The 13,149-nt window shown below is 41.8% G+C and overlaps 1 protein-coding gene across 2 annotated transcripts in view; it reads left to right on the forward strand.

Moving 5' to 3' along the window:
* Positions 1-13,149, forward strand: part of LOC121280493 (metabotropic glutamate receptor 7-like) — a 720,064-nt gene that overhangs the window by 527,165 nt on the left and 179,750 nt on the right. The window contains exon 9 of one of the 2 annotated variants that reach the window (XM_041192539.1): positions 12,199-13,134. The exons of the other annotated variant lie outside the window; for it this stretch is intronic. Within the exon in view, the coding sequence (XP_041048473.1) occupies positions 12,199-13,134 (936 nt within the window). The remainder of the gene's footprint in view (positions 1-12,198; positions 13,135-13,149) is intronic. 2 annotated transcript variants of the gene reach the window in all.

Consider the following 13,149-nt stretch of genomic DNA (forward strand, 5'->3'; position numbering starts at 1 on the left):
TCCCATGGGCTCTTACTTTCTTGATCAATGTGCCATGAGGGACCTTATCAAAAGCCTTGCTAAAGTCCATGTAGACCACGTCAGATGCATTACCCTGATCAACACTCCTGGTTACCTCCTCAGATAAATTCAATCAAATTTGTCAAACGCTATCTTCCCTTAACAAACCCATGCTGACTATCCCTGATTAATCTGTGTTTCTCCAAGTGCAGATATATTCGGACCCTTAGAATTCTTTATAGTAACTTCCCCACCACCAAGGTTAGACTGACTGGCCTGTAATTTCCTGGTCTTTCCCTTCCTACCTTTTTTACAAATGGGACAACATTAGCAGTCATCCAGTCCTCTGGCCTCACATCTGTGGTCAGAGAGGATTTGAAAGTTATTGCCAGGGCCCCTGATATCTCTTCCCTTGCCTCCCCCAACAGCCTGGGACACATCTCATCAGGGCTTGCGGATTTATCCACTTTTGAGGCCGCTAAACCCGTTAGTACTTCCTCTCTCTCTGTTAATTTCCTCTAATGTTTCACAGTCCTCCACCCTGATGTTTATACCTGCATTGTCCTTTTCCGTCGTGATGACGGATGCAAGGTATTCATTGAGGACTGTATCCACGTCTTCCGGGTCCACACATAGATTGCCTCTATGGTCCCTATTTATTCTCTTGCTGTTTATATATTTTTTAAAAACCCTTTGGGCTTCCCTTTATTCTACCCACCACTGCTTTCTCATGCACTCTCTTAGCTTTCCTACTCTCCTTTTTATGTTCCCCTCCCGCACTTTTTATACTCCTCCAGGACTCTGCCGCATTGAGTCCTCGGTATCTGCCATAATCTTCTTCTTTCCTTAATCCTAACTTTTATGTCCCTTGACTTCCAGAGTTGGTTTCCCTCCTTTGTCTTTACGGAAACATATTTGCCCTGTACTCTCGCTATTTCCTCCTTGAATGCCTCCCACTGCTCTGACACAGTTTTATCTGTAAGTAGCTGCTCTCAGCCCACTTGGGCCAAATTGTATCTCACCTTAGTAAAATTAGCTTTTCCCCAGTTTAGAACTTTTATTCTTGGCCCAGCCTTAACCTCTTCCATAACTATCCTAAATTTAACTGAGTTTTGGTCACTATCTCCAAAATGCTCCCCTACTGATGTGCCTTCCACCTGCCTGGGCTCATTTCCGAATATTAGGTCCAGAACTGCCCCCTCCCTTGTTGGGCTTTCTACATACTGGCTAAAAACGTTCTCCTGGATGCAATTTAAGAATTTTGCTCCCTCCATACCTTGCACATTAAAACTAACCCGGTTAATATTTGGATAGTTAAAATCCCCTACTATAACTGCCTTATTATTTTTACACTTCTCTGAAATTTGATTACATATTTGGTTCCCTATCTCTCCCTGACTGTTTGGGGGTCGATGGTATACACCCAACGATGTGTTTGCCCCTTTTGTGCTTTTTACTTCTACCCATATGGCCTCATTTGATGGTCCTTTCAAGATATCATCCCTCCTCACTGCTATAATTGATTCCTTGATCAATATTGCAACCCGCCCTCCTCTTTTACCCCCCTCTCTATCTCACCTGAATACCCTATAACCAGGAATGTTGAGCTGCCAATCCTACCCTTTTAGCTAAATCTCAGTTATAGCTATGATATCATAGTCCCACTTGCCTATCTGTTCTCTCAGCTCATCAGTCTTATTCCTCAAACTCCTTGCATTAAGATATATTCCATTTAGCCTTGCTAACTTCACTTCTTTTTTATTTAGCCTATGTTTCTTTTGCCTTCCAGACTCACTCACTAGAATTTTAACTTCTAATTCCATTCAGTTTCTCTCCCATCTGAACTACTTTTCAGGATCCCATCCCCCTGCCAATTTAGTTTAAATCTGCCCCAACAGCATTAGCAAACCTCACCACGAGGATGTTGGTCCCGTTCCTGTTCAGATGTAACCTGTCCAACTCATACAGGTCCCACCTCCCCCAGAAATGGTCCCAATGCCCCAGGAATCTCAAGCCCATCCTGCTACACAATCTCTCCTGCCACGCATTCATCTGCTCTATCCTTCTGTTCCTGTACTCACTATTGCCTAGCACTGGGAGTAATCTGGAAATTACTGCCTTTGAAGTCCTGCTTTTCAATTTCCTACCTAACTCCCTAACATCTGCTTGCAGGACCTCATTTCTCTTTCTTTCAATGTAACTTGTCCCAACATGGACTACAACCTCTGGCTGTTCACCCTCCCCCTTCAGAATGCCCTGCAGCCGTTCCATTGCATCCTTGACTCTGATACCCAGGAGCAACATACCATTCTGCGGCTGCAGAAGCACCTGTCTACTTTCTTTACTAACAAATCCCCTACCACTACTGCCCTTACGCACTTCTTCCTCGCGCACCCCCCCTCCCCCTCCCCCCCCACCCCTGCTGAGCAGCTGGACCATGGTCTTGGCTCTCATTGGCCTCCACAGAGAAACCATCACTTTCATCATTTTCCAAGGCCAAAAAATGGTTTGCGAGCGGGGTGCACTCGGGGGGTTCCCTTGCTGCCTGTCTGGTCCCCTTCTTCTGTCTGGCAGTCACCCATCCCCTCTTGAGTTGGCCACCATCTCTACATGGCACAATTCCAATTGACAGGTTGGGCTCAGCACAAAGTCTTGGGAGGGAAATCACAGCTGCTATTGAGTGAATGTGAGTGTGAACCCTGAGTCTGGGAGTGAGTTGGACATGCACATTGTACACACTCACAAGCTGTTCGGTGTGGGAATACACATGCACCCTCCCCCTCCCCCTCCTTCTCCCTCCCTCAAAACCTATTCACACACTGTCAGGAGAGGAGGAAAGCCCAGGTTGAAAGGCAACCCACTTCTGACCCCAACTTTCAAGCGAACTCAGCTGAGGCCAACTCATCATGTGCACCAACAGAGACAAATGCAAGCTCAGTGTTAATTAAACCCAACTCCAGAGCCCTGGTCCTCTCCTCCTTGCCTGGTGACCAGGACTTGGGGCTTAGCCTATCTCTCCCTCTAGCTCTGCTTCTTAAACACAAAGGCAAAAAGGTTTTATTAGTTAGTTCTGCAGCTTGAAACTTTTTAATGGTCATTTTTATTAATTACCCATTTAAGTTACCGATTTATTGCTTTGACATTTCTTTTTACTCAGCATGTTGTTTGTGTTTTCTCCATGCCTCAACTTTTTTCTTTTGAAATTCATGTTTAACGTAGTGCCAACCCACATCTCAGGCAGCTGCTGCAAGGTTTCTTGCTTAAGGGGGAATGAGAGGCTCACAAGAAGTCTGGCTGATTTTTGGAGGGCTGGCAAAAGGGATTATTTTTGCTCCTTTAGAAGCAGGAAGTGGTGGGAATGCTCAGCACGTCTGGTGGCACCTGTGCAGAGAGAAACAGAGTTAATGTTTCGCGTCTCTATGACTCTTCGGCTCTGAAGAAGAGTCATACAGACTTGAAACATTAACTCTGTTTCTCTCTGCACAAGTGCCACCAGACCTGCTGAATTTTTCCAGCATTTTCTGTTTTTGTTTCTGTACACAATAGTCCAGATGTGGTCTTACCAACTCCCTGTACAACTGAAGCATAGCCTCCTTACTTTAGTAATCAATTCCCCTCACGATAAACAATAACATTCTATTAGCTTTCCTAATTACCTGCTGGACCTGCATATTAACCTTTTGTGATTTATGCATTAGGACACCCAGGTCCCTCTAAATCTCTGAGCTCTGCAATCTCTCTCCATTTAGATAATAAGCTTTTTTATTCTTCCTCCCAAAATGAATGTTTTCACATTTGCCCACATTATACTCCATTTGCCAGATCTTTGCCGTCTCACTTAACCTATCTATGTTACTTTGTAACCCCCTTACGTCATCTTCACAATTTACTTTCCTACCTATCTTTGTGTCATCAGCAAATTTGGCAATTATCCCATCAATCCTTTCATCCAAGTCATTTATATAAATTGTAAAAAGTTGAGGTCCCAGCACTGATCCCTGTGGTACACCACTTGTCACATCCTGCCAATCAGAAAAAGACCCATTTATGTCAACTCTCCTTCCTGTTAGCTCACCAATCTTCTAAGCATGATAGAAGTCAATAAGCTTTTCTATACAAAAGTCAATACATTTTTCTAAAGCTATATGAAACCATTCGACCCCACTGTGACTATGGTTCCCAATTATGGGCACACAAAGAATGTGACAGGGAGGGTTAAAAGGGATGGGGGTGGGGAGCTAAGGAGCCAGAAACAGGAGAAGCACCAGGCCCATGATTTCTCCCACTGACCCTGGAGACCCTAGTCAAGAATCTGCATACAGGCGACAGATACGTGAAGACCTGTGGTGGGCTGGAGGTCTTTGTGCAGCAGCATCTGTGACTGAGCAGTCATCTTCAGGATACTCTCTGCTCACCCCAACTGGAAAGGTGAAAAAGTGCCCTAAAAATAAGTTGTCCCATTTTCTGCTGGCTGGGGAACCACACCCTGCAGGATCACCATCCTCATGGTCAGAGAAAGAAAACTTGCAAATTGGAATGTTAAAACACTCAAGATAATCTCAAGAGAGACTGGGAAGAAATGCAGTTGTACCATGTGAGCAATTAAGACTCCACATTGCTGCCATCAGTGGGACCCATCTTCTTGGGAAGAAGTAGCTGAAGGAACAAGCACGGGGATACGTTTTCTACTGGAAAGGAAAGGCTGACAGCATCTCTTGTGCCCACAAAGTTGCTTTGCTATCCAGAATAGGATCTTGGATGCACTGCCAGAACTTCCCAATTGTATAAATGAAAGACTCATGGCATTTCACCTACAGCTCAGCCGTAACCAATATGCCACTGTCATCAGCACTAATGCACTGATCCTTGATGCCGATGAAGAAGTTAAGGAAGAGCTCTATTCAGATCTTAATGATGCTCACTGCCGCTCCTGTGCTGCAATGAAACCTGGACTATGTAACAGAGACACATAATAGGGCTAGTCCCACTCCTGCATCCTCCAGATTCAATTGAACAAACTCTAGTTTCCTTTTTGAGGTCAGCTGCACAAGCATTCAAGCAAAACACCTGAAAAATCAACTTCAATGGACTGGACACTGTGTGGCTGAAAAGCGTCTCCCTCACCAGGTCCTGTTTTCTCGATTCTCAAATAGCCAATATTCCAGGGCAGGATAAATAAAATGCTTCCAAGACTTTCTGAAGCTCCCCTTGACACATTGGCAGCATTGACATTAATGACTAGGAAGAGTTACTACAATCGTTCAAAATGGTGACAACTTGTCCATCAATCTGCATCACGCTTTGAGGCACAAAATCTTCATAAGGCAGAGAAGGAAAGAAAAGGAAGCAAATCCTGCCCTCTGGATCCCACCACCTCGTGGGACCAACTGCCCCTTGCGCCTAAAGATCTGCGGGTCGAGAATCAGTCTGTGCCATCACAGGAAGACTCATGGCAGAAACTTGTGACCCTGAGTAGACATCACCCTTGAATCGAGGGACAGCCGACAACCATGACAGCATGTTTTTGGTATTGATCAGCGTGTGATTAGTTCTGTTTTTCTGGCAACATAAAACGCAACTATTACAATCTCTGAACAATGTCAGTAGACTATTTTCTCTGCCATTGAAATGTAAGGGATGATTGCAGTCATAGAATCTTTCATTACACCATTTTGGGGCTGCTAGACTGAACGCCATTCACAAGACAGAAGAACTATTTGTGCTGATGTCCTTTGAGTATGACTGGGCACAGACTATACACACAAGCCCTGTCAAACAAAGCATTTATGAAACAACCCTTCATCTGTACATTTCTCAATACTGAAATGAACTTCCATGGGTCAAAAGTAAAGGTCAACAATGAGACAAATAGGGTGAAATGCCAATTATTGCTATGTTGCATGCCTTCAGCTTTGTCTTTAAGAGGCCAATTACAGTCATGTTGAAAATAAAGGCAATTATGTCATAAATAGAGGCAAACTTTAACCTTTTAGCTTTCTGGCTCATGAAGGAAAATGATTGTGTCAAAAATATGTTTCATTGGGTGAACAACTCAACATGTAATCTGTGTAACATGTCATAAACAAATGACTTTGTTTAAAATACATCATAATCTAACTTCAGCTTTCAACTTTATATGCTTCAGTCTTGAAAATAGAGTTGTCTACTCTCAGACAAGTTCATCATTAAAGAAAGCTCTGGCAACACTGATCATCTTAAGTCAATATTCTAATTGTTCACTTGTGGACAGGAATGAACGTTCAATTATGAGCACATTGAGTGCAGTCTGTTTTGCTAATCCACGGTGAAATTGTCTTGGGTACTAAAAGGGCTACTTCAACATGATCTTGGCATTTACAACCTCATAATGACAGACTGCACAGGAGAGCATTATAAATAGTTATTTATTTTGCTGTTGGCTTCATAGTGGTTCCCTTCCTGTGGCTTTTCAGTGCCAGTCTTAAGACAATCCCGTCTGTCCTGAGGTATCTTTCTATCATTTCTATACTCAGTTAGTTTATGGTTCTTTACTACCAACCCAATAATGATTACTCTTATCCAGTAATCTTGCACTTAAGATCCTGCGCCTAGAGCATTTTTTTGATTTCCGTTGCCTTTAATAAAAGCTAAGGAATTGGATATGGCAGGATTTTGAACGGAAGCCTTTCATTGCTATATTTTCTGTTTGAACCCAGACTTCAAGATGAGGTGTAAATCTTTTTCATCCTGACCTAAACATCCTGTGTGAAATGATCTTTAGTAGTCTCAAGTCAACTCATAATTATCCACAAAACCCTTTTGTATTGGATGATCAGCAACCAAATTCATTCAGAGGTTATGTGATAACATGTATGCGAAGTTTAGAAAAATCAGTCACACTGTTGCAATGGATGGTGCCTTTTTTGAGCATTGGGCTCAGATATAATATGTTCACTATGGCTCATTGTTATGACTATTGCCTCTGAGTCAGAAAATTGCAAGCTCAAGTCCTGTGCTGGAGAATTGAGCACAAGGTCTAGGCTGACATTTCAGTGCAGTTCTGATGGAGTGCGGCACTGTTGGAGGTGCCGTTTTATGGATGAGACGTTAAAACAAAGCCTCTTTTTGTCCTCTTAAGTGATTGTAAAAAAAAAAAGATTCCATGGTGCCATTTGAAGAAGTGCAGCCTGGTGTCCAAGCCAATATTTTATCCCTTATCCCTCAACCAATATCACTAAAACAGAGGATGAGACCTTGCTGTGTGCTAAATGGCTACTGTATTTTCTTCATTACAATAGTGGCCGCACTTCAAAAGTACTTCATTATCTGTAAAGGACTTTGTGAAAGGTGGTGTGTAAATGCAAGTTGTATCTTTCCCCCTCCTATATTATATATATGTAGTAAATAATTTTTAACATGAATTTAGTTGCACAAAATAGTTTGGATTTAAAAATTGCCTTCAATTAGCAATAGCTGGGACATTAAGTTCCTTTAGCTCCAAGGCCAATGTACAAAACTGTCAAGAGGTATTTATTGTTCCTCGGGTTCATCGAGCTTCCATTGGGTGCTGTTGCCAGTATTCCCAAATTAATGAGGTTAGAAAGGTACATGGTGTCTGACTCAATCCCTCTTACAATATTAATTTATGCAAGCTTGTAGACTGGTTAGTAGACTCATCCTTTATTCCTATATAGCCCATCGAGCGTTCACTGTTTATGCCTTACCTACTTGAGTGGTAGAAATGGTTCCTATTTTGAGTGCCTAATTTTTGGATATAATCTATTTTGATTTCTAAATGGATCTGCCTCCATGTCAACAAAAAAGTAGAAGCTGAGCTATGTGACCTGAAGTAACATGGAGAGACTGCGTGGAGTCTGGTCCATCTAACAGTTCATCAGAGACTTCATTCAAAAATGATTTAAGCGAACTTCCAAAGACTCAAACATATCATTGTTTATCAAACAGTTTAAGTCAATTATTGTACTGCTAGTTTCTTGCCTCTTTGACCAAACTTTTGACAATCTGTCTTATTATCTCCTTATGTGACTGTCAGATTTTGTTTACTGTCCCAAGGTACTTCGCAAAAGGGTTTTGCCAAATTAGAAGTGGTATATAAATGCAAACTGTTGTTTTATAACTCTCTTGTAAATACATTTGACAAAGTAAACTGAACATTATGGTCTCATGACGTGATATTTGCTGCCATTTTGGAGTAGATAGGAGAACACGTTGCAAGCTCACTCGTGTGCAATAGCATGGAAAATGTTATGTATTATTCCTCTAGTGCTGTACCCAGTCATATCAGATATATGGGTGAAAGTTTTAGTTCATAAGAGATTCAAATCTGCTTATGGAAATTGTTTGTTTTGCTGTGGGCAGGAGTTAAGTGCTGGGTGACTGCCCAAACTCTGGCAAGCTTCAACTCCTTTCAAATAAATGATTAATGACTTTGTCAAAATAATGAATTTCATCCAACTGCATTGGAAATAACTTTGAAAGGAATTTGTGTTGCTAAGTTCTTTTGAGTGAGTGGGCGTTCAAAATCAGGATGATGAGCCTCTATTAAAAGAAATAAAATTACTCTACTCTGGGTTTATATGGAGCATTTGTATGCTGCAACAAACATTATATATTTAAAGTAATTTTACATAAATATTCTAAATTTTCTTTCAAGAATTGTAAACCATAAATTAGTTGTAGGAGCAAACCAACTGACACTTCCACAAAAGAGAGTACCCATTTGCTACTTCTGCAAATGTAATGCACTATTCAAATACAAATTGGTATGTTTCACTGTCACTTGGAAACATGAAACTGCTCACAGGTCTAGTAAAATGACTGTCTCCCTGGGCCATGCACTACAACACCAATTGGATTTATGTAGTGCCTTTAATGTAGTAAAATGTATTGAGGTACTTTGCAAAGTGTCATCAAACAAAATTTGACATCGAGCCACATAGAGCTATTAGGACAGGTAACCAGGTAAGTTTTAAGATGAATTCAAAAGAATGAAATAGAGTGCCATGTTCTTATAATGATATAAAGGCACCAATCACTCATTAAGGATTGGATAAACATGTTATGGGTTTATTTATTGAGACTAGGCACATAAGAACAATTATACAAAGGTACAAAACTTGAAGACATCAGCAGCAGAGCTGTGTGTTCTGCTTACAGACTTAAGTGAAACTGAGGCTGGATCACATGACACACTTCCCTTCTAGTGATGACATGCTGCTACCCCTTAAAGGCATATAACAACTGAGGAACAAAGGCGGAGGGAATTCCAGATCTTAACACTTTATATAACAGTAGCAATTTAAATGACTTCATTACTCAATACTAAGCAAAGACATCTGAATTACCCCCAAGGTGTGGTCAACCCTGCCCTTTTGTGAGCCCCAGGTACAACAGGTAGTGCCTGGAAGGGTCCCATGCTCAGGGTTATAAGTGATGGCCAATGGCGGATCTGACGGATTCTACAGCAGTGAAGGTGGAAGACCTATGACTTCAGAAGACAATGACTGGTTGCAGGAAGGCAAAAAATCCTCTGGGAAGAAGTTTTTTGTTACTTTCAATCACACGTGAGGAATACAATGGGAAGCCACCTCAAGCTTCCCATTTCCCTGGTCAAATACGGTTAGTACAAACAATTCTTTTTAAGACAACAGCATGAATGGGGTAGGCAGCACTTATATCAATGCCTCACTCAGTATGGGCATCCATGAACTAAGAGAAAGAGGCCGACAGCGAAGGAAGCAGCTCGATAACATTAAAGACTGCTTTAAGCAGAAGCACAACAATGAGGTCATCCACTGTTGCTATGATCAGAAAGTTTGGAAGACCATGATCACCCACATCACTTGGCATGGCACTTAGATGATAATGACTACCAAAATAGATTACATATACCTTAAAAGTGTTTCATAAAAATCTGATTGCTCTCCTTTTTCTCTGTCTCTCTCTTTACTTCAAGCTTACTTTTTTATCTACTAAATCTAGTTCTCCTAACCCTTTTCCAGCTTTGAAACTAACTTCGAAGCTTTTACTTTTTATTCTTTCTACTTGTGTCTTTCAATATGTTTTGGAGGTGAAACAACTTTTGTGAGGTGATTGTCTGAGAGCTGAGCACTGAGACTTTTTTTAGCAAATCAAAACCAAGCGTTTGGTGGTTGGTAGGAGAAGGAGCTGGTGAGGAACAACCAATGAGGTTAATCAGCCCCCAGAAAATTAACAGGTCCGATGAGTAAAATTAACCATTGGCAGTCAGAATTGATTCATAAAATATGATAAATAACTTGGAATACAATTCTGAAGCTAGATAAAAAAAAACTTTGCTTAGAACATTGGTAAATTATTCCTATTAATTACATTTCAGTGAGATGCCATAAATGAAGAACCTGCTGAAAGTAGAGTCAATTGCACCTATGAACTCTTCCCAAATATTTCTTCTTTCTCCTTCAGTTCTCTGCCTGAAGACAGGTGTGGCCCACAATGCTGTGATCTCCTCCATGGGTAGGGCAAGCAGGTAGATTCCAAATCCACTCCCCTGTCAGAACGGGGATCGAACCCCATGCCGTTGACACCAACTTGATCCACACCAGCCAACTTATCCCGAAAGAGTCTGAATTACTGTGGCAACCTACACTTTTACATGCATGTTGTGTAGCCTGCATGTATGGAAAGTGTTGATAGAAAGATTAGAGGGAAGATTCTTTCACCCAGAGGGCTGTGGAGGAACTGGAACTCATTGTCTGAAAGGGTAGTAGATTAAGAAACCCTCAACTCAAGTAAAGTTGTCTGGACAAGCACCTCAAGTGCCTTAACCTGCAGGACTACGGTCCAAATGCTGAAAAGGCTAGGTGGCTTGTTTTTCAGCTGGTGCAGCTACGATGGGCCAAGTGGCCTCTTCCTGTGCTGTAAACTTTTTATGATAGAGGCGCCAATTTCTTTCCATCATATGGCTGACTAGTAATATCTCCCGCTCTTACTGCCTGCCAATGGCATATTGTGAAAAGATTTGCAACTTGATACTCAACCTATTTTGCCACGTTTTGAATGCACCTTCCTTGGACATTAAGTCCTGGAGTAGGATTTGAACCTGAAGCTACATTACCTCCTTTCCCAGATATTTAAGTGTGCACAAATAATAGTTTCTTAAAAAAAAAATTCTTGATCCTTAACAAATGAACAGGAGTGATATGGTCACCCTTGCAAAGGGCTTAAATACCAACAGATCTGAGTTTAGAAATTAGGTATAAGGTGGAAAGTCTGTTAGAATATTTCTACAAGGTATAATAAGAGTTATGAAATATGATACCAGCTAAGTTAAATTAAGTGGACAGCATGAATATAATTACAAACAGAATTGACAGCAAAGGAACAGCCATTCAGGCCAACAGGTCTATTCTGGTGTTTATGTTACCCCAAGGCACCTCCCACCTTAACTTGGCCTCACTCTATCACCATATGCTTTTCATTTTTCCTTCACATACTTATCCAGCTTCCCCTTAAATCCATCTATGCTATTCAGCTAAACTATTCCTTGTGGTCACAAGTTCCACATCATAAGCATTAACGGAGTGAAGAATAGATTCAAAAGCTGTCTTTCTGGAAGAGAAGTCGCCTGTTGGTTAGGTGGGGTTCATCCATGAATGATGTCCGTTTGTTGGTCCTCCTTTCTAAGGTTACTTGGAAGCAGAATCTTTGTAATAAAAAAATACATTCAAGCACATTGAAGTATTGGAAGGAGCCCTTTGGTCACATTGGGTTCTAGATCTCCCTAGATGCACAGGGCTGGTTGGTTGCAAGAGTTTCACATTCCTACAAAGTTTAGTTCCACCTTGTCCAAGCTTGCTTTGAATTTTCAGATCTAGAACTTGAAAAAAAATGGCAGGAGTGAGATTTACACAAATGTTGAAGATGTATGATGTTGATGAAGGATCTCAGAACTTGCTATATTTTATTGATATATCTGGGAGAGCATTCACTTTTTACTTTTTTTGCAGGGGGCAGTGTCAGGAAGCAGTGAGAAGAGATGATTTATCATACAATTTCTCTTAAACGCAGGCCACGTGCAAATATTTACTACAAAATCTGTTAGGCCGAGCACAGCGAATCTGGTCATGACAGGCGAGACTAGTTCGTTCAAGACATCTGGGTAGCATGATTCCAAGATCGTTGAAAGGTGCTGAGCTTCTTACATCTGCCTTTTCACAGGTAGAAGATTTGCAGTGGGCGAGAGGAAGCCACGAGCTCCCTACCTCCGTCTGCAGCTTGCCGTGCAAATCTGGAGAGCGTAAGAAGATGGTGAAGGGTGTGTCCTGCTGCTGGCATTGTGAGCTCTGCGATGGCTATCAGTATCAACGAGATGAATTCACCTGTTCCCTTTGCAGCTACGACATGAGGCCCAATGAGAACCGGACTGGCTGCAGCCAAATTCCAATTGTGAAGCTCGAGTGGCATTCACCGTGGGCCATTATCCCAGTGTTTCTTGCCATGCTTGGAATTATTGCCACTATTTTTGTGATGGCTACTTTTATACGGTACAATGACACGCCAATTGTACGGGCGACAGGTCGCGAACTCAGTTATGTTCTTCTCACTGGAATATTTCTTTGTTACATCATTACCTTCTTAATGATTGCTAAACCCAACATGGGCATTTGTTCATTCCGCCGCATCTTCCTGGGTCTCGGCATGTGCATCAGCTACGCGGCTTTATTAACTAAGACAAACCGGATTTTTCGCATCTTTGAGCAGGGGAAGAAGGCTGTGACAGCGCCCAGGCTCATCAGCCCAACCTCCCAGCTGGCAATCACATCCAGCCTCATTTCAGTCCAACTCCTCGGAGTCTTCATCTGGTTTGGGATTGACCCACCAAACACCATCATAGACTATGATGAGCAGAAGACATCAAATCCTGAGCTGGCTAGAGGTGTCCTCAAATGCGACATTACAGATTTACAAATCATATGCTCCCTGGGATATAGCATCCTTCTAATGGTGACATGTACTGTTTATGCCATCAAGACAAGGGGTGTCCCAGAGAACTTCAATGAAGCTAAGCCTATAGGATTCACTATGTACACTACCTGTATAGTATGGCTTGCCTTCATTCCAATATTTTTTGGCACTGCTAAATCAGCAGAAAAGGTAGGTGGATTTTTT

Source organism: Carcharodon carcharias, chromosome 7 (assembly GCF_017639515.1).
Source record: "Carcharodon carcharias isolate sCarCar2 chromosome 7, sCarCar2.pri, whole genome shotgun sequence".
NCBI classification, from domain to species: Eukaryota; Metazoa; Chordata; class Chondrichthyes; order Lamniformes; family Lamnidae; genus Carcharodon; species Carcharodon carcharias.